Source organism: Cervus canadensis, chromosome 18, assembly GCF_019320065.1.
Source record: "Cervus canadensis isolate Bull #8, Minnesota chromosome 18, ASM1932006v1, whole genome shotgun sequence".
NCBI lineage: Eukaryota > Metazoa > Chordata > Mammalia > Artiodactyla > Cervidae > Cervus > Cervus canadensis.
The window spans coordinates 17,807,940-17,828,959 of NC_057403.1; the positions used below are offsets into that span (position 1 = coordinate 17,807,940).

The 21,020-nt window shown below is 55.6% G+C and overlaps 1 protein-coding gene across 1 annotated transcript; it reads right to left on the reverse strand.

Annotated features, from left to right (window-relative positions):
- Positions 1-256: 256 nt before the first annotated feature.
- On the reverse strand, positions 257-20,794 carry EXOC3L2 (exocyst complex component 3 like 2). The gene is made up of 12 exons (XM_043436884.1): positions 20,659-20,794; positions 16,043-16,581; positions 12,509-13,142; positions 10,826-10,937; positions 9,724-9,825; positions 9,529-9,629; positions 9,224-9,334; positions 7,634-7,769; positions 4,662-4,784; positions 4,041-4,196; positions 3,135-3,256; positions 257-904 (listed from the first exon to the last, which is right to left on the reverse strand). The coding sequence occupies exons 2-12, from the start codon at positions 16,563-16,565 to the stop codon at positions 631-633; spliced, it is 2,394 nt and encodes a 797-aa protein (XP_043292819.1). The 5' UTR covers positions 16,566-16,581; positions 20,659-20,794; the 3' UTR covers positions 257-630.
- Between the last annotated feature and the right edge of the window lie 226 nt (positions 20,795-21,020).

Consider the following 21,020-nt stretch of genomic DNA (forward strand, 5'->3'; position numbering starts at 1 on the left):
AGAAGGCACTTGGGGATGGACAAAATGAGGGTCGCTGGCCAGAGAGGCCGAGGGCCTGCCGTAGAGTCATGCAGCCTCGGGGACTTGGTGTAAATTGGGCGGCATGGCTGCCCCTGTCCTGCAGGGCCTCCTGCGGCCTCCACCGCTCTGCCCAGGAGTTGGACCCTAGCCCGGCCTTGGGTGTGTGAGAAGCCCTTGGCCCTGGGCCCTGCCCCCGGTCCTTCCTCCCCCCACACACTGGGGACTCAGCCCTTCCTTGTGTTAAATACAAACCTCTTTATTCTAAGTATCGTACGTTCCTTAATACATTGGATTGAGGCCAGACCTTGAGGTGAGGGGAAAGGGGGGGCCTGGGATATTTGTGTACAGCCTTCCAAAACACCACCCACCCCACGCTGGGCTGGGGAGGTGGTGCTGGGAACAGGCTTCATGGCCTTGGGAAAGTCCTTGCTCCTTCTAGCGGGTTTCTCCTCGGAACAGGGAGTTTGGCGGGAGGGGAGAAGACCCCTTAGGTTCTTGCCAGCCCAAGGGTCTGTGGTGCCAGGCTGGGAGTTGGGGTCGGTGGAGAGGGGGATGGTCTGTCAGCAGCAAAGATGGGGGCACCAAGGTGGGGTTGGGAGAGTCTCAGCGTCAGGCCTGGGGCCGCCGTAATGGAGACGGAGACGGAGGCCGAGGCCAGGGCAGGCAGGCCAACGGGGAGAGGAGGCGGCCCAGGAAGAGAGGGAGGCTGAGGCAGATAGGCGGCCGGGGCACGGGGATGTCTGCGAAGAAGGCGCGGTCCCGAGGAGGGGACAGGGCTGCCACCTCGCAGAGTTCCAGGTCCCGGGTCACCGCCAGGATCTCCTGGCGGGCGGCTGTGTGGCGCAGACCACGGATGTCAAGGAGTGTTGCCACGTGCTTCTGCCTGGGGGTGGAGGAGGGGACAGGTGCATGGGGGCCTCCAGATACACTCCCAGCCTGCCTGGGACACCCACCCCACCAGCTGTCTCTTCCAGAACTTGTCTTAGCTCTGGAGCCCCTTTGCTCTCTCCAGATTCCTCCTCCATATCAGTTCCCCCCAGATCCTCCCTCCCCACCAGCCCCTCTAGATCATGTCCTTCCCACCAGCTCCCCTAGATCCCACCAGCCCCTCTCCAGGACTTCCCTCCCAACCAGTTCCAAATCCCCCTACTCACAATGGATTCCAGAACCCTCACCTCCAAAACCAGCACAAGAATCTTCCTTTTCATCCCATCTCAGCTCTTGATTAAAATAACCTTCCATCTTCACCCCTAGCTGAGCTCAGACCACTCCTGAATGACCATTCTGCTCCTCTCACACCTGTTTCAGCTCTGGACTCTGTAGCAATCCTTAACTTCATCTTCACTTTCATCAGCTCCGCATCACCACTCAGATCTAGCCTGGAAGTGCTCACCCCCATCCCTATCCCAAACCTCACCTCACCCCAACACCTGGTCTAGAATATTCTCCACCACTGCTGTTTGGACTCTTGTCCAAATTCAACCTCAGAACACTCACTTCACCACTAGCCCATTCCTGGAATTGTTATCAAGCAAAATTCTCCCCCAGAACTCCAAATTCACCTTGGGGACCCTCACACCCACCAGAAACTCTGTGCTCAAAACTAACTCTATTCCACAACCCTCGCCCCTAAATCACATCGGAACCTTCCCTTCACCCCATCTCAGCTCCAGATCCCAGATCCAAAACTTAACTCCAGAATCACCATATTTCAATTCAATATCCTGCACCCAACATTCATTTCCAGAACTTTCATTTCAAACAAAGTTCTGGGGTCTTTACCACCCCCTTCAATCCAGCTCAGCATCTTCACCTGTCCACATTCCAAATTCGAAATCCCTGTAGCTCCCAAACACTCATCTAAAATGGGACTCAAGAACCTTCCAGCTCAAGTGAGCTGCAAAACGTGGCCCTCTGAGCTCCAGCTCTGGAACCCCTCCTCCCAGGCCAACTGGGAGACCTTTCAAACTTGGATAGCAGCTGGTGGGCTGTATATCCAAGTTCAGATTCAAGTTCAGAAACCCCAGTCCAGCAGGAATGCTGGGACCCCTACTGCCATGCAACTCTGGGATGCTCTGCTTTCCCAAGGATACAAATCCCACACCTCACAACCAGAACTATCCATCCTGAATCAGTTCCAGAGTCCTTCCCTTCAGCCCCAAGTCCTGACCCTAAACCCAGCTGATGCGGTACTCCAGGGTCCCGTGGCGCGTAAATACAGAATGTCTGAATACAGAACGTCTGTCTGCCGGACGTCTGTCTGCCCGACCAACGCTGTAGGACTGCTGCCACCAGTACCTTAGGCAAGTGCCAGTGTTGTGTGGTGGTCAGGGGTGCCAGCTTAGGGCCTCCTGCCTGGGTTCAAGTCCAAACTTTGCTGCTGGCTGGCTGCAACATTTGGGGTCAGCTAGTTAATCTCTGCCTGCCTCCAATGGTGCTAAGCTCTCAGAACAGTGCTTGCCTTTTACCTGCAAAGAATTTTTAAAATAGCTTTCATTCTAAAATAACTCTTACTTATAGAGTGGGTGTGTGGAATGCTGTTTTAGGTCTGACCTAAGGACTCAATAGTCAAGAACTGGTGTTGTTACTGCTGTCACCATGGATGATGGTAAATCATCCCCCGCTAATCATTTGAAAAGAGAACTATTGTCCCCATGGATCAGAGGAGGAGACTGAGGCTCAGAGAGGATCACAGAGAAAGGAAAGAGTCCATCAGGACCTAAACGGACCCTGCCACTATCCCAGTGCGTGTGCACCCCTGCGGCCCTGCGTGTCCCCGAGTCCCCCGCGGCTCAACTGATGGGCCGGCCCTTCCTGCCGGCCGGGCGGCCCCGCGCCCTCCCTGCCCCGGGCTTCCTGTGACTGCTTGTTTGTTTGTGAGCCCTGGTGGCGGCGGCGGCAGCGACGGCGGCGGCAGAAGGAGGGAAATCGTATTAATAATGCCCTGGTTTCCAGCAGGAAACGGCCGTCAGACACGCTCGCCGCCTCCCTCCCTCGCCCAGGAGGCAGGAAACGCACGGACGGATATGCCAGGGCTCGCGGGAGACCTCGGCCCTGCCGGCGGCAGCGCCCGCAGAAAGGGACGGGGCGGCCGTGGGGGTGGGGAATCTCACCTGATGTCCGGGTAGTCCCGCACCAGCACCCCCACCTCCATCTGGATGCTCGGCGTGTCTTCCAGGCGGAGAACTTCGGCCAAACGGGGCACCACGGCGTCCAGCCACGAGGCCTGGGACTCCTGCAGTTAAGAGAGGACCCCGGGCTCACACCCTCGCCCCCAGTCAACGTTTACCCCCCTCGAAACCACCCTCTCCCGAGGCCCCGCCGTTTTCTCGTCGGTAAAACCAGGCAGAGGGCGGGCTGTAGTCAGAGATTATCTGGGACCTTTGGAAATTTGAAGGAAAATCCGTAATATAATCTACTGTTTGTAGATAATTTGGGGCTCGGGGACAAAATGTTACCTTTGGGGGAAACTGGACAAAGTATGCTAGAGATCTCTCTCTGCTCCTATAACCACATGTGAATCTACAGTTGTCTTCCCACAAAGCAACAAGAAAATGCCAAGGACTCTAGGTTAGAAACTCCCGGGATAGCCTGAGTGAGACCCTTCCGGTCTTGCTGATTATAACTGGGTACAAAGAAGATTTGCTGATTTTAAAAGCTTGGATTTGGGAGCGCTCAAGTCCTGAGTTTCTATTGCATTTAGCGACTCTCTGTGCTCGTAATAATAGCTGATGTTCAGGATTCCAGGTCCTAAGCCCCTTTAACTGATCTAGTCGCCAAAACAACGCACAGGGACCATTTTTCTCATTTGAGCCCAGAGTGAGCTCTCGCCGCTGGGAGAAAGCCGAATTTTTACCCGTAGAGGGCAGAGATCAGAGTATTACAGCTGGGTACAAGTTGTGTGAGGGTCTCATTCTAAGCCCCCGCCCCCGGCTATCGAGTCCCTGGATTCCCGGAAGCCAAGGTTTTCCTGGTTTCAGAGCCCCCCCCCCCCACCCCCGCCCTCCGACCACACTGACCAGCCGTCGGAATAGCCTCTCCAGCTGCGCGGCGTCCTCCCGGAGCCTCCCGGCCACGCGGCTGCGGGTCCGTGCGGAACCACAGCGCAGGCGCCCGCGGAACAGGGGCCGCACGTACTCGACGAGCGCCCGCCGGTGCAGCTCGGCCACCAGCGCCTGGGGACCGGGGAAGCCGAGAGAGGGTGTGAGCCGCCGATGACCCTCTCTCCCCGCTTCCCACCCGCCCGTGCCCACCCCGGTTACCCGACGGGAACCCCTCCCTGCCCCCAGTCCACCGGCAGTCCTCCTGACTCCTTATCGGGAACCCCTGTCCTGCTCCCTAATCAGCCCGCAAACCCACCGGCCCCCAAAGGATGCCCCATCCCAGCCCTCTCGGCTTTCTCCGGAGCTCCACCTCCCAGAGGCCCCAACCCTGCCGGCACCCCCCTCCCCCGCTACACCCCGATACCCGTGGGCACCCTCCGCGCAGACCCCAGATTGAGCGCCACCTATCTCCCCAATAGAGTTGCTCCCCACCTAGAAGAGGTCTCTCCTAGCAGAGCACTCTGGCTCCCCTCTGCCCCTCGCCCCACGGCCTCCCGGGTTCCACCCCGCACCCCTCCCCGGCCCAAGCAGACGCACCTGGTAAGGCTCATCCTGCATTCTGCGCAGTGCGAGGGCCTTAGCGCCCAGCGTGCCCACGATGCCATCCAGGGCCTCCGAGCTGCTCAGCCACTTCCTGCGCATCAGCTTGCTAAAGTGCGGCTGGGTGGGACAGAGTGGGTAGAGGTTCGAGGCTCGCCTCCTTTCCACCCTCTTTCTTCACTTAGCAATTCAATATTTGTTCCCCAAACTCTGCTCCTGCACAATGCTGAGGACACAGCAGTGCCAGAGACAGTCCAGCCCTGCCTCCCTGGGGCTCACAGACCAGAAGGGGAGACGGACCCATTCCCAGGGGGTTAGGAAACCCAGAGAGGAATGGCTGCGTCAGCATAGAGAGTCAAGGAGGGCTTCCTGGAGGAGGGGTCTCCAGAGCTGAGGCCCAGAAGATGGTCACTGTTAATCAAGTGAAGAGTGGGAGGGGGAGTGGCTGAATCCAGGGGAAAGCCAGTGTGAGAAAGATTCAGATTTCAGATGGGCCTGCAGATCAGAGGGCCAGAAAGGTCAATGTGGCTGGCAAAACCATCTAGATAATTCACAGGCCCAATGCAAAGTGAAAATTGGGAAACCTTTGTTCAAAAATAATTACTTAAGAGGCAGCAGAGCATTAAACCAAGCTACGGGCCAGTCTAAGCAGGAAAAGGAGTTAGGGTTGGCAAGGAGGGGGAAGGTCGTGTATGACTGCCCAGTGGACAGGTGGGGCTGGTCAGGTGAACGGAACAGAGCACAGAAGCCTCCTGGGCCGTGTGAGGATCTCCAGATTTCTCCTGAGGGTACTGGGGAGCCATGGAAGGTTCTGAGCAGGAGAGGGAGCAGATCAGCTTTGTGTTTCACCGAGATGGCTGGGAGGGGGCAAGACTGAGGCAGAAATGGGGGGTCTGGAAAGAGGGGGAAGGGATGAGGAGGCAAGGAGAATACAGGTAGTAGATGCATAGGATGTAGTGGGTGGTCACCTGTCAGGGGAGGGCGGGCGGCATCTAGATCCCAGAGGTGGGATGGGGAGTGGGTCTGTCCCTGAGATGGAGGCTGGGAGGAGCGAGGGCAGATGCTGCTGTTGGGTGGACACTGGGAGCTGGCGGTCCCCAGACACCTTTGAGGTTGGTGTCCATGGGGGCCTGAAGCAGTACCCTAGTCCATTCAGCCCTGCACCCCCTTCCTGCTCTTTCATCCCACAGTAGCCCAGTTTTCTGATCCTCCAAAACTGAGGCCTGTGGGCTTTTGTTAGAAAGCAGGTGTGAATCAAACGAGCCGACGCTGTTAGTACAGCACTCAACTCCGGAAGTGTTGCCATTGCTGTGAACTCTGTACATTTACGAAGATGACAATGGTCAGTACTCGAGAGCCAGGACTCGAGCTAAACACTTTATGGCCGCAAGCCCATTGCTTCCTCACAGCCATCTGAGAAGGCTGTGCTCATCTTCCAGATGAGCAAACACAGACCCCAAGGGGAAAGCCATTTGCCCCAGACCCCCTACCTGCAAGTGGTACCGCCAGGCCTGGAATAAAGACTGTACCCAATTCCCCCACCACACTCACTCACTTTCATTCCCATTTGGTCATTGTCCATCTGGTCATTCAACAAACATTCTCTGAACCTTTCCTGCATGGCCCAGCCCTGCGTGGATCACTGGGAACACATCAGAGAACTCTTGGGAACACAGTGCAAAATGAGATAAACAAAACTCCAAGTGCGTGATCATCATAAGCCACTGGGTGGAATCTGAATTCTGATCTGTTATGTGATGATATTAAGGACTGATTGTTCCATTTGTTAGGTAGGAGAGTGGCAGTGAATTATGTTTGTTTAAAAAGGCCGGATTCCTTATCTTTTTGGAGATACAGGTTGAAGTCCTGATGGATGATGACAGGATGTCAAGGATGTGCTTTAAAAGAAACCAGTGGGCAGGAGAGGTGGGGGGAGAGGTGGAGTTGATACTTGCTGGAGCTGGTCCACAGGAGGTCATTCTGCCGACTTTTGTGTATGTTTGAAATTTTCCATTACAAGAAAGTTATTTTAGAAGCATTCCAACAAATCCTTGCCCTTGAGAAGCTAACATTCCAATGGGAGGAGACAGATTGCGGGGGGGGGGGGGGAAAGCAAAGGATATAGCATGGCAGGTAGTGATAAGTGCTTTGGAGACAAACAGAGCCCGGGCGGGGGGAGGGGGAGTCTCAAGGGGCTTCTATTTTAAATAGGACAGTCAGAGGAGGTCCTTCTGAGAAGGCGACATTTGAGTCAAACCTTGAAAGAGGTGAGAGAGGGAGCTCTGGGGCTATTGAGGGAAGAGAAGTCCAGGCAGAGGGACCGGCAGGTGCAAAGGTACTGAAGTTGGAATGTGTCTGACACATTAAGGAGCGGCTGGCGGGTGGATGTGCTGCAGTGGAATAAGCAAGGAGGGAAGCGGGAGGAGATGAGGTCAGAGAGGGAACGGGCAGACCATCCAGGCCCTTGGGGGGGGCCACAGCAAGGACCTTGGCTTTTGCCCAGAGTGACCTGGGAGCCACGGAGGGTTCTAAGCAGAGGTGGGACACAGCCTGAAACACAACGTGGACTGAACACAAATTACAACCAGAGGCACACACAGCTGTCCCCACCAGCCCCCCACTCCTGTCTCTGAACCTCGTCCCCTCTGTGCACGTGCAGGAGCCCAGAGATGCGTAAATGGGGCTCTTGGGACTAGGGGAGGCTGGGCAGGGATTGGGGGGGACCTCAGTGAGGAGGAGCTCCACCAGTCCCAAGGCCCCTTCCCGCTGATGGCTATCCTCCCCCTGACCATGTCCTCCTGCCTTTTCCTTCCTGCACCCCCCCACCCCCCTAAACCACCCAGATATAGCCGTTACTCCACCCCACCCCCTCTGCTTCCCAAACACTGAGTCATGGGCTGAAAGGAGCTGCAGGATGAGGCGGGGGCACCCCCTTAACCCTGGCCCCACCCCAGCCCACCGCCTCTCACCTGCAGCTCCTGGAACAGTAGGTCGGTCAGGACGCGGTGGCAGAGTCGGATCACACGGTCCAGAGCGCTGGCTGCCGCTTCCCGGGCCGGCTCACTCTCAGGGGGCCCTACTCGGGCCAGGCGCTCCGCCAGAGCCCTGCGGGGATCCATGGCACCAAAAGTCATGGACCCCAACATCTCAGCCCAACTGTCTGGACCTGTCTCCCCTTAGACAGACCCTATTTTGTGGGTCACAGGGGTGACAGGTCAGAGGGGGAGCTGGCAGAAGTCAGGGGCTCTGGGGAGGGCCTAGGGTGAGAAATATCAGGGGATGTCTGGAGGGTTGGGGATTTGGGGGGCTCTGTGGACTGTCTGGGAGTCTAGGGGGATGTAGTGGGAAGGAAGCGGTCTCTCTGGGTCTGTTTCTCTTGGTGCTTTCTGGGTGAGAGTGGGGACGCCTCCATCCTAAAAGTCTGTGATTCTAAAGGACTATAATTCTAAAATTCTACCTTTCTCATTTTCTGTCATTGTAACAATTGATGACCATCTCCATCACTGAAAGGAGAATAACCTGGTTTGGAGGGCACTTGGCACTTTCTGCCCAAATTCCAGCAGACCCCCTACTGAGAGCATATCCCTGAGTCTCCACACTTGCGCCAAGTTTTTCTCTACAAGAGTGGAGGCCACTGTCCACCCACTGCGGACAGATTAAATGGAAGATGGCAGATCCAGACAGTGGGCAACAGTTCAGATATGAAAGAGGAATGTGGGAACTCTTCAGGTGCTCACAGAAAGACTGCCAAGGTGTAAAAGGGAAAAGGACAGAGTGTGTTCAATATTCTACCATTTGTATTTTGGGGGAGTCATCTCCCCTTTTTTTGGCTATGATGCAAGGCATGTGCATGTGGGATCTCAGTTCCCCACCAGGGATTGAAACTTTGTCCCCTGCAGTGGAAGCACAGAGTCTTAACTGCCAGGGAAGTTCCTGTATTTCTTTTTTTTGTAAGAGAAGGAATAATATGTATGCACATAGTAATATATTTACTTGTGTATGTATGAAATATGCATATGCATGCATATCTATACATATGCATGAAGCGTGCCTCTGCATATATATACATATTTACTGGTAAATGTATCAAATACTCCTGCAAAGATATGGGAGACATTAGTAATAATTGGACCAGAGCGTAACAGAGGGAAGCTTTTCATTGTATGCCCTATTGTATCTTGAATGCACTCCCGATTTTAAAAATTCAGTTAAAAATAAGTCAATAAAAAGGGAAGTAATATAACTGAATCACTTTGCTGTACAGAAGAAATTAACACAACATTGTAAATCAACTATACAAGTAAGATAAAGACATTTAAAAAAAAAATGTAATTCCTAGAGTCTGGCTTCTAGGTTCCTGTAATTCTAACACCCCCAGGTTTTCATTACTCTGTGATCTAGTGATGCTGTGGTTCTTTCTAGGACTCCCAGGGTTTAGGATTCTCAGGTCCCCTGTATGTGCCTCTCAGGGCCAGGCGTGCCCACCCAGGATCCAGGCACCCCGGTTGAGCTTGTCACCCTGGACTGGCGTCTCCCCCATACCCTGTGGATGCTCTCACCTCAGAGGGGGGCCGCAGTTGACCAGGGAGATGGTCCTGCTGATGTAGGTGTCGGGTGGCAGCTCGCGGACTCCTGGGTTGTCATGGAATCGCTCCACACGCTGCTGGAAGCTGGTGGGAGGAGAAAGGGGAAATGGCAGACAGATGGAGCACCGCAGGATAAGGGTCCCTGGCTGGGCAGTCAGCCCTGCAAAACCTGTGATCCCTACAGAGGTGCCCCTGCCCATCTTGATTCACTTTCATCTGTCCTCTCTCTGTTGGATCCCAGGTCCAGGTGCCCACCCCCCACCCCCAGTCCTCCGTACCTCTGCAGAAACTCCGCCAGCCCTCCTAGGCAGCAGTGGGCCATCCGCTCCCCAAACTCCTGGCTGATGCGGGGCGCTCGCTCTGTGTGCTCTTCCAGCAGCTGCGTGGTCCGGGGTGTGAGGAGGGGGTGAGGAGGGTGCCAGGTCCCAGTCTTCCACCCCACCTGATTCTCCCTCCTCTTCCCCGCCCCATACCTCACACACGTCCTGGGCCAGGTTGCTGGACCAGTCTTCCGTGCTCCCCCAGTGCTCCCCGTCCTCCTGCAGCACTCGAAGCAGGGCTGCCCGCGTCTGAGCCTGGAGGAGGGTAGAGACAGGAGTCAGAACCCCTGGAGCCTCTCCCACCACGATCCCCATACCTTAGGCCCCAGCAGGTCTGGATTCTACCTGTGAGCTCATCAAGGTAACACCGGAGAGGGGCTGGCCCAGAAAACTGCCCCAGCCTTTTCCATTCCTAAGCCTACAATTTGGTGCCTGATATTAAAGAGTCTGTGGTTTTAAGACACCTCCATCTAATAGCCAGAGGGCTTGAGGGTTTATTCTCTCATTATCTGATGATTCTAAGACTCTGCTCGCAGGTTCCACAAAACAGTTTGCTCAGGGTTTCCAAATTCTGTGAGTCAAGAATTCCAAGAATCTGAGGTTCTCAGGTTTACACATCTCTGATTCTCTAGTTCTGCGCTGTCTTCAGTTAAGTGAGTCTGAGAATCTAGACTTGTTCTAGCCTAAATTTCAAAGCTTCAAGTTTAGAATCGAACTAATTAGAATCAGAATTGCAACTAGAATTAGAGTTGCAAAGATTCTGATTTCTCTGGCTGAGGCAGGGCTGGCTTTTAGACCAGAAACACAGCCGTGGCAGGGATGGGTGTTTATAGAAGGGCCATTCTGCTTAAGGCCCTGTGTCCGGCCGGTTATTAAGCATGTTTATTTACTATCAGCCCTGTTTATATGCAAAGATGTTTTGATGCCCTCTTTCTGCAGAATCCTTGGGTGTGTGAGCTGAGGTCCTGTGACTGACTCTGTCTTGCTGTAAAATTTGAAGTGTCTGAATATATTGAACCTTTACTGAGTGTCCCTATGGCTGGCTAGGTGCTTGAGATACACTGAACATGAGACAGAATTGATCAGTATGGGCTTAATTTCTCTCTTTTAGACAAAACTCAGAAGTCCATAAAGGGAAAAGGGAGACAGAAATAGGGAAAGGGGGAGGGGAGAGGCCCCCCCAAGCCCAGTGTAACCCCTCCCTCTCTACAGAGTGCCTCCCGCTTCCTGATCACCAATGCCAAGTTCTGGGTACCTTCACGTCTGTGACACATTCATCCTCCAAGCCACGAAGGGTGCCGGGCGACAGAAGGGGCCCCAGCTCCCCGTTCTCCAGAGCAACCATGTCCACCAGACCTAGGACCTCTCTAGGGGTGGGGGAAAGAGACAGGGGGTCTGTGACAGCTGGGGCTGGACAACTGGGACCCTCCCCACACCCATCCCTTCACCCGCTCTGTGTCTGTGACCCGAGCCACTCCCTTCCTCCCTTGGGACCAGCTTTGCTCATCCCTCTAAGGAAGTCTCTGGAATTGTTGCTCCCTTGGCTCCCGCTCTCTGAGTCAGCTCCCTGATGGATGGTGTCCGGGCAAGACTTGGAGGGATCAAGTCCAGACGTGACGATTTGGCACGCAAGGTCTCACCCACCAGAGGTTCACAGGACAGGAGCTTCCTTCCACCTCCAGCCCAAGTCCCTCCGGCCCCGCCTGGCAGGCCTCCCCTGTCAGCCCTCACTCCTGGCTTCTGCCCTTCTGCATGCCCTGGCCTGTGCCATGCCACCACTCCCCCCACACTGTCCTACCACCCCCACACACACCAGCCTTTGGCTCATCGCATCCCCTCAGCCAGAAGCCCCATCTCCCTGCAAGTCAGACTTAACATCTCGACATCCCAGACTCCCTATTCTGCCTCCCCCTCTGACGGTTGGCATGAACAGATGGGATGTGGGTTAGGGGTAACTGTTGCCTTACTATTCTTCTGGTGTCAGCACCCTGATTTTGATGAGGAACCACCCACTCCCTCTCCTTCCAATGTGTGGTTTGGGTGTGGCTGATCCCTTTTCCCTGGAGCCCATAGTGACCCAGTTATTACTAATCATGGTATTCCATCCTCTGCCACAAGAATGGAATGTTTTAAGGTCCAAAGGCTCGATGGTTATAAAATTCTAGGACCTGAAGTGTCAATGGTACTCAGGTTCTAGATGCTAAGATTATAGAATTCAAGGGGCTAAAACTGTGAAGGATCAACAGTGTCAAAGTTCTAGGATCCAAAGAGGGGATGGGGAATTTCCTGGTGGTCTAGTGGTTAGGACTCTGAGCTTTCACTGCTGAGGGCGGGTTCAGTCCCTGGTCAGGGATTTAAGATCCCACAAGCCTTACATGGCAGACGGAAAAAAAAAAAAAAAAAAACACTAAGGTATAGGACTCAAAGGCTCATTAGTGCCAAGGTTCTCAAGTTGAAAATGTCATCAATTCTAAAGTTCTAAGATTGGAAGAGTCATCGGTGCTAGTGCCCTAGGCTAGAGCACTGTGAAGGCTAGTGAGCTAGAGCACTGTATGGGTTCTAGAATTCTAAGGGTCAACAGTGCTGAGATTTCAGGAGGACAAGGGTCACTGGTGCTAAGATTCTCGGATTGGAAGGGTGGGCAGTGCTAACATTCTAAGAGTGCAAATGTTGAGGATTCTAAGGTTCCTGGCTGGTACTAAGGTTCTAGGATCTGAAGGCTTCCTGTTGCCGAGTTCTAGCGTGGAAAGCGTGCTGAGCCAGAAGATTCTCGGCCTGTAAATGTCACCAGTGCCGAGTCTGGAAGGGTCGTAGATGTTCAAGTTCTAGGATTGAAAGTCCAGGGTCCTTAGGGTCTGAAGAGGCCGGGACTGGGCCGGGTGGAGGGAGGGGCGCTGCACGCGACTTCGGGGCAGCTGACGGCTGGCCCCCGGCTCACCTGGGGTACACCTGGTTGTGCCAGTGTAGCAGCGCGTAGCGGTCGGCCAGCGGCAGCCTCCGGCGGGCGGCGGCCCCGATCCACTCGGCCAGCGCGCCGTGGTAGCCGCGCAGGTAGATGCCGAAGGCGCCCAGGCCGGCTGGGTAGGAGGGCGCCAGGCGGCCCCGCACGACGCCCATGTCCTCCAGCAGCCGGCCCCGCAGCGCCTCCAACTGCCCGGCCAGGCCCCCGGGCGCCCCGGGCGCCGCCGCCTCCAGGCGCTCCCGGGCCGCGCGCGCCACCGCCTCGGCCCAGCGGGCGCGCAGCTTGCGGGCAGCCTCGGGTCCCCGGCGCCCGTCGGCCGCCTCCTCCTGCACCAACACCTGGCCCAGCTGCGCCACGGCGCCCGGCCCAGCGCCCGCGCCAAGCCCGGGGCCCGCCAGCGTCTCGCGCACCAGCGCCCACATCTCGCGCTGCAGGGCCTCGTAGAGCAGAGCCACGTCCCGCGCCCGGCGGCCGCCGCCCGCGCCCTCGGCCTTGGGCGGCCCGGGCGCGCCGCCCCCCGACGACGCCAGCTCTTCGGCCTCTAGCTCCAAGATGTGCTCGTCGGCCCGCGCGAGCTCACGCTGCTGGATCAAGCTCAGGATCTCCAACACTGTGGGCGCAAAGCGGGAGATCAGGGGCTGGAAAACGGGGCGGAAGGGGGCGAAGAATGGGAAAAGGTGGGAGGCGAGGGGGAGAAAGTTAGGGGTGGTGAGGGGATGGGGGCAGACGTGGAGGAGGAGGTCAAGGGAGGAAGGTGAGGGGAATGGAGAGAATGAGGGGAGGGGTCAGGACTTGGGGCGGGGAGGATGGGGGAGAGAGGATGAAGGAGGGAAAGAGAGAGTCAGGAAACGGAGGAGACAGGAGAAGGTTGGGGAGGGAAGAGGGGGTTTGGTGATGGGAGAGGGAGTCTGCATATGGGAAGGAGGTCAAAAGACTAGAGGGTGTCTAATTAGGAAGAGGATAAGATGAGGGTAGGTGCTGAGGAAGAAGGAAAGGATTAGGGCTTGGGGTAAGGGGTCAGGGCTGGGAAGAGAGTATCAGGTGGTGGGTTAGGATATGGGGAGGGGTCAGGGGAGCTGAGGGCGGATAGGATAGAAAAAGTGCATCAAGATTTTTTTAAAAAGGCATCAGAGAAAGTGAAGAGGCTGAAGGAGGACAGTCCGATCCAGGTGAGGGGAGAGATGGGGGCTTGGAGGTGGGAGGAGGATGTGAGGACCAGAGGTGGGGCTTTTGGGGTGCAGACAACTGTGGGGGTGACCTGGCTCTCTGGTGATTTCACACCCCCCCAGGAGAGGGGAGTCCTCTGAGGGATTGGGAGGCCTCTGAGTGAAAGCAGAAGCAGGGTCCCAGTGGCCCAGGGTTACCCCCAACACCTCCCCCCACTCCCCTTCCTCCCTGGCAGAGAAACTATTTCCTGGCCAGTGCTATTTCTGCCCATCCGTTTCCAGAAGGCGGGGGCTCCACTCACCCGCTTTGCACCTCCCTGCAGTGCCCTCCCAGTCCCTAGGGCGCCAGGCTGAAATAGCCTCTGATGCAGGATGTGGAAGGCATCAGAGGATGAAGAAAGGGGACTCTGGCGCTGGAGCAACAACGGCTGTCCGTTGGGGGGAGGCCGGGGTGGGGGTTGGGGAATAGAGACAGGGCTGGAGGTGGGGCTGGATGAAGGTGGGGATTGGAACAGGGTTGGGGTTGGGGTGGAGTGTCAGGGTTAAGGCTGGAGATGAGGATGGGGTGAAGGTGGGGGTTGGGATACGGTAGTTTAGGATGAGAGTGAGGTTGGTACTGGAAATCTGAAGAGGGAGGTGGGAAAGGAATTGAGGGTGATGTCTGGGCTTTGGGGTAAGGATGGGGTTGGAGATGAGTTTAGGTGGAAGCTGAGGATGGAAAGAAGGAGGTGAGTTTGAAGAAGTCTGGAGATGAGCTGGGGTTAGGAATGTGGAGAGTTGAAGTTGGAGGTTGGGGGTTAGGATTGGGACTGAGAGGTTGAGTTTGGGTTAAGGTTGAAAATGGGGGCTGGGAATCTGACTAGAACTGAATGAGGAAGTTGGGGAGGTGAGTGGGGTTGAAGGGGGACACTGAGACAGACCTGGGGTTGGGGGTTGGGAGTGAGATGGAAGAGGGGAAAGGATTGCACACAGGGACGGGACTGAGGGTGGGATGAGAGGAAAGGAACAGGCCACAGCACGGGACTGGGCCGCTTGGTAGTTGTCATGTTGTTGGGCATAGCTCTCAGGTTAAAGACGGCATTTGGAAAAAGGGATGGGTTGAGAATAAGTGTGTGGATGTGTCTCAGGGTGGAGACAGATGATGGGGTTGGAATAAGTGTGACTGGAAACCAGAAAGGCACTGGGGAAGACATTGGGGTTTGGGGTACTACTAGGGTTGGAGGATACAGCTAGAGTGGCATTATGAGTTGAATTGTGTTTGTCCCCCCACCTCAAAAAAAAAAAAAGATATGTGAAGCCCTAACCCTTAATACCTCAGAATGGGATCTTATTTGGAAATAAGCCATTTGCAGAGGTCATCAAGTTAAAATGGGATCACAGGGTGACTGTGATCCTGATCCACTGTGACTGTTGTCTTTTAAGAAGGGAAATTTGGACACTAAGAGTGACAGGCACAGAGGAGAACATGATGTGAAGATAGAGAAGGCCACAGGCGGATGGAAGGCGGGAGGGATGCAGCTACAAAGCTAGAAACGCCCAGCGAAGTGCCAGAAGTTGGCAGAGACCAGACAGGTCTCAGAGTGGGCATGGCCCTGCCAACACCTTGATTTCAGACCTCTTCAACTGCAAGAGAATAAATGTCTGCTGTCTTAAGTCAGCCAGTTTGTGTACTAACAGGAAACTAACCCAGGTGGAGGTGGGTTTAGGGGGATGTAGCCGGGAGATGGAGAGAGACATTAGGCATGGGCGTGAGCTTGAAGATGAAACTTGGGCGTAAGTGGAAGTAGGGATGAAGTTGAAGGTGGAGGCTGGGGCTGGGGGGTTAGGATTGAGGTGGTTAGGGTTGGGGTTCAGAGTGGGATGGAAGAAAAGAAGAGATTGGTGAAGGAGTAGGTTGAGGTGGGGGTTGGAGTTTGGGGCCAGAATTAGGGCTAAGGATGGGGATGGGGCGGACTGTGGAGGTTAGGGAGGGGTTTAAGGTCAAGGTCAAATGTGGATACTTTGAAAGGAGATGGGATTGAGGCTGAATTTGAGAGGAGTAAGGGAAAGAGGATTGAAACTGGAGACAGGGAGGGGGTTGGAGGAGATGAGACCAGAGTTGGTGATTTGATTGTCTTTGGATGGGGCAAGGTTGAAGGACGCAGGTGGAGAAAGGGACAGATTGGGGCTGGGAGTGGAGATGGGGCTGAAGCTGGAGCTTGACGATGGAGATTAGGACCGCCGGAGGGACAGGCTGGCCCTGTCCATGGAGGTGGGTGGATGGAAATTGGAGATGTGAATGGCAATGATGTCACGGGTAGAGACCCTGTGATTCTCCCAGGTCTGGGCAGGGCTCCCAGCTCACCTGACAAGGGCTCTTTCACCTTTGGGGGCTCTGGGACCTTGGGCGGGGGCTCGGGAGCCGCCTCACCTGCGGGCACCACCCTCTCAGCCAGTGATGCCCGCCGGGGCTTGGGCCCGCGCCCCAGTCTCAGGAAGGCCAGTCTCCGTGCAGCCTCTCCAGCTGCCTCCTCATCGCCCTGGGCTCGGATCCCCTGAAGCCTGGCCAGGAGGCCGAAGTCTGCTGAGCTCCTGCGAATCCCTGGCGACAGCACCCGGCCCAGGAAAGAGCGAGGCTGCCCATCCCCAGGGCTGCCTGCCCGCCGGCCGGGGGTTTTGCCCAGCCGGAAGGGGGACAGGCCTGCCAGCTTCTCCAGGGTGGCTCGGCGACGACATGACGTTCCATTGGGCAGAGCCCCCAGCTCCCCAGCCTCCTCTTCTTCCAGTCCTGAGACTTCCTCAAAGGGGTTCCGAGAGGACCTCAGAGGCAGTGTCCCTGCCCGGGGCACCTTAGAGTCTGCCACCCCTAGACTCTTCAGGATGGGCATTTTGACAGGAGAGGACCTGGGGGCGGGAGCAGGGGAAATGGACCATCGGTATTGTTGGCATTGATGACAGTGCCTTTGTGTACCCAGCACTTTGAAGCGTGTGTGCCAAGCACTGGTCTGAGCACTTACACACCCCTGCAATCTGCACAACCTCATGAGGTGAGCACTGTCACTATGCCCATTTTGCAGATGAGGAAACTGAGGCTCTTAAGAGCCTAACGTCCCACGGTGATTCAGGGAGAAAGCTGGGATCCAGACCCAGGCCTGTCCGATTCTAGATCCTGGGTTCTTTCCCCAGAGCACTGGCCTTCAGACCCTTCCCCTACCTCACTCCTGCCCTGGGACCCTCCTGTTCCAGGAGGATACAGGCTGAGAGGGGAAGGTCCCCTCCTGCATGGGGACCCAGAGCACACCCCACCGTCTACCCTCTCGGGCACCTTCGTCTCCTCCCCATCCGGTCAGTACTCCTGTCATCTCTGCCTCATTCATTCCTCCAGCGAACTTTTACTGGGAAAGATCTAGAGCAAGCCAATCCATAGAGACAGAAAGATTAGTGGTTGCCAGGGACTGGGAGAAAGGGACTGGGGCCTGACCACTTAATAGGTACAGGGTTTCCTCTTAGAGGGATGGAGATGTTCTGGAATTTGTGGTGATGTTTGACCAACTTTGTGAATACATGAAATGCCACTGAACTATACACTTAAAAATGGTTAATATAGTAAATTTAGTGTTGTATAGATTTTACCACACACACACATACATGCACACATGTATACACACACACACGTACACACTTACTCGGTATTTGTATCAGTCCAGCCCTGTGCAGGCACAGAGGACACAGCGGTGGACAAGGCAGACCCAGTCTCTGCCCCTGTGGGGCTGGAAGCTTCCAGAGTCTGGCCTAGTCCATCTACATCCCTGTCTCCTCCCTCTTCATGGCTCCTACCCTAGTCCAAGCCCCCTCCTTCTTCTCTGCTTCAGCCTCCTCCCTGATCTCCAGCCTCTAGTCCTCCAGTGCACCTTTGAGGCCGTCGTTAGGGCTCAAACCCGCCCCTCCCCTTCTCTTAACCCTCCATGGCTCCCCAGTGCCCTCAGGACAAAATTCAGGCCGGCCAGCTGGATCCCTCATCAGCATTATCCCACATTTTCCTCCTCCTTCCTCCAGGCTTCTCTGGGCTTCAGCATCTGCTTCTACATGGAATTCTGTTCTCCATGGTCCATTCAGGCTTTGGGACCCAGCTCAGATGTTGCCGCCTCCAGGAAGCTCTCCAGGATACCCAGGCTGAATCAGGTGCTCCCCTCCTTGATATTCCCACTCTGGGTCATCACTGTCTGGGGATGGGGCTGTGAGCCCCGAGAGGGCTGAGTCAGGACTGTCTGGGTCACCAGTGTGTCCTCAGTTCCCAGGGCGGGCACTCTGGGAATGAATGGGGGCCAAACAGGAAACAAAGGAAGGGGGCAAGGACTTCATTTCTCGTGGGGGAGGAAGAATGATAAGTCAAACCGGAGAGGTCAGCAAGAAGCAGGCTAGGCAGGGCCTCAGAAGTCACAAGGCAAGGCCTGAGCTTTCTCCCGAGGGCACTGGGGAGTTGTGAAGGGCTCTTTTTCCTTTGTTTTAACTTTTGGCCACATGTGGAACCTCAGTTCCCCAACCAGGGATTGAACCCACACCCCCTGCCTTGGAAGGCAGAGTCTTAACTGCTGAACTGCTGGGGAAGTTCCGGAAGGGCACTTCTGAAAACAATGAAATAGTCCAAACATTCAGAAAAGTATAGAAAACAAATTTAATAAACACCCTTGTGCTTACGATCCTAGCTTCATCTAATGCAAATATATGCTCTCTTGGGTTCAGTTTTTTGTTTTCTAAAGAAATAAGCATTGCAGAGCATTCCCTGGTGGTCCAGTGGTTAGGGGGCTTCCCAGGTGGCGCTAGTGGTAAAGAACCCGCTTGACAACGAAGGAGATGTGAGTGATGCAGGTTTGACCCCTGGGTCGGGAGGATCCCCTGGAGGAGGGCATGGCAACCCACTCCAGTGTTATGCCTGGAGAATCCCATGGATAGAGGAGCCTAACAGGCTACAGTCCATAGGGTCGCAAAGGGCTAGACACGACTGAAGTGCCTGAGCATGCACCAGTGGTTAGGACTCTGCTTTCACCGCCGAGTGCACAGGTTAGACACAGGTCAGGGAACAAAGACTCAAGCGTTGCAAAAGCACTGAAGCGTCCCACACCCCTCCCTGATCCCGCCCGCTCTAGCCCTCTCCCAAGGAAAGCCATTCCTTTGCCTACCCAGACTAGTACCCAGAAATAGCACATTGCTTTGCGTGGTTTCAAACTCTCTATAAACACAATCTTACTGCATGTATCCCCTGCAACTTGCTTTTTCTTTCCTCACATTTTACATGTGAGATTTGTCCATGCCTGTCTCTGTGGCTCTAATTAGTGCTGCATACTGTACTCCACTGTGCAACTATGACAAAATGTGTAAAGTATCAGATGTTCCCACATCCTCTTCAGGCTAGACACATAGGTTGTTTTCATCTGGGACAGAGTCGGAGCAGGTTAGGGACAGGGTCAAGACGGGGCACAGGATGTAGGGGTGCACAGGGGCACTGGGAGGAGGCCGATGCTGAAGGGGCCCTGAGCTGGCTGGGCTGTGGGCACGAGCCTCTCCTTTGCTGGTGGTGACCCCACTTCTTTCCTCCCTGACTTCAGCCTCTAGACTTTAGCCATTGCCTCTGAAGCCTCCTGTTCCTCAAAACACCATCCTAGCCTCTCTCCAGTCTCGATGGTCCCCGATCCCCACAGGAGGCAGTCACCATGGCAACCCTTGCCTGGAACCCCTGTGGCTGTGGGCAATTGGTGCCAGCCCCTCCACATACACACACACACAGACACACACAGACACACACAGACACACACACACACTCCCCACATACTGATTCTCTTTCATCTTCCAAGCTGGGCTCCATAGGCCTCATCTCCAAAATGGCTCCGTCATCCCCTAGAACTGGCTCCATCATTCCTCCCCCCCAAGAAAACTCCACCTCCCTCTCAAAACAGGGGCCTTCGATTTCCCTCCAGTGGAAGTCAGCACCACTCAAACTAGATCTTTTTTCACCCAAAGGAGATTTGACATTCCTACTCCAGCTCCGACATCGACCCCTAAACTGGAACCCCTCCCCCGCCCAATCATTTCCAACATCCTCAGACCTGTCTGCAACACTTTCCCAAAACTGACCCCAACGTCTTTCCCTTTCCTGGCTCCAGCACCTACCTCTGCAACCTGACTCCGACATCCTGCCCCCTCCAGCCCCCTTGTCGGCCTCCGGTGCCCGGCCCCTGACTCACTTCCGAGGGATCCCTCAAGCCCCCCAGCCTCTAGGCCCCCGCAGGATGTCTTGGCCACCAGAGCTTCCCTCTTTGGGCTCCTCCTCCTCTTCCTTGCTGCCAGCCTTTCCCCAATGCCCCGAACCTTCTGCAGGCCGGCCTGCCTGTTTGCAGAAGTCATCACCTCCAGTCCCATGCCTATGATCAGGGAACTGCCCTGACCAGCTGTGTCCTACACAACCCCAATCCAGACCCTGCCCGCAAACAACTCGGTCACCAGACCTGCCTGTTCCAGGTTCACCTACATCTTCAATCCCAGCCTCATCCCGCCTCCTGCTCTATCTCCATCCCAACCCTGGTCACCGCTCCCATCTCTGGGACCCCATCTCTTGGGGACAGAGCAGACTGCCCATCCCTCTCTGGCCTCAGCCTTCCCACCTGAACTCAGAGAGCTTCCAACCCAATGACATTGTGTCTCTCTTCTCCCTTGGTGCTTCCAAGCTCTGCATGACTCCCTGGCAGCCTGGATCGTCAGAGTCCCCATGGTGTGCCCTGCAGCCTCCTCCTCCTGCTCCCCCTTTCCTCCCCCCAGCCTCTTGCTGGCTGACACCACCCCCGCCCCGCAACCAGGTCAGGCCCTAGAGTTTCTCTTTGCTCCCAGCTTCTCCTGGCTTCAGGGCACACGTTCTCCCAAATTCTGGTCCAGCCCCCAATTCAGAGGCGCCGGGGGCGCATGACTCCCCTCCTCCTGCACACTTACCTCCTTGTCAGTGTCCCTCTGTCCCCGCTGCTGTCCTGTGTTGAGGCTACTTCAGGCAGGACTGCCAAGAGCTTGGATCTGAGGAGGGGGGGTTAGAGGAGGTCAATTTCCTGTCAGGAAACCCCTCCCTCCTGGGGCCAGGGGCGGGAAGGACTTGTTATCTGTCTGCCCTTTTAGGCCAGGCTGTGGCTGGGCTGGGAAGAGGGACAAGGCTGCAGTCAGGCCCCACCTTCATCCACCCCGACCGGAATTGGCAACCCCCCCCAGTCTGCTCTTCACACCTTCCAAGGTGACAACACCATCCTGGGTACCCCCCAGAGACACCCCATGCTGGCTGTGGGCCCCGAAGTTCTCTTGTGAGT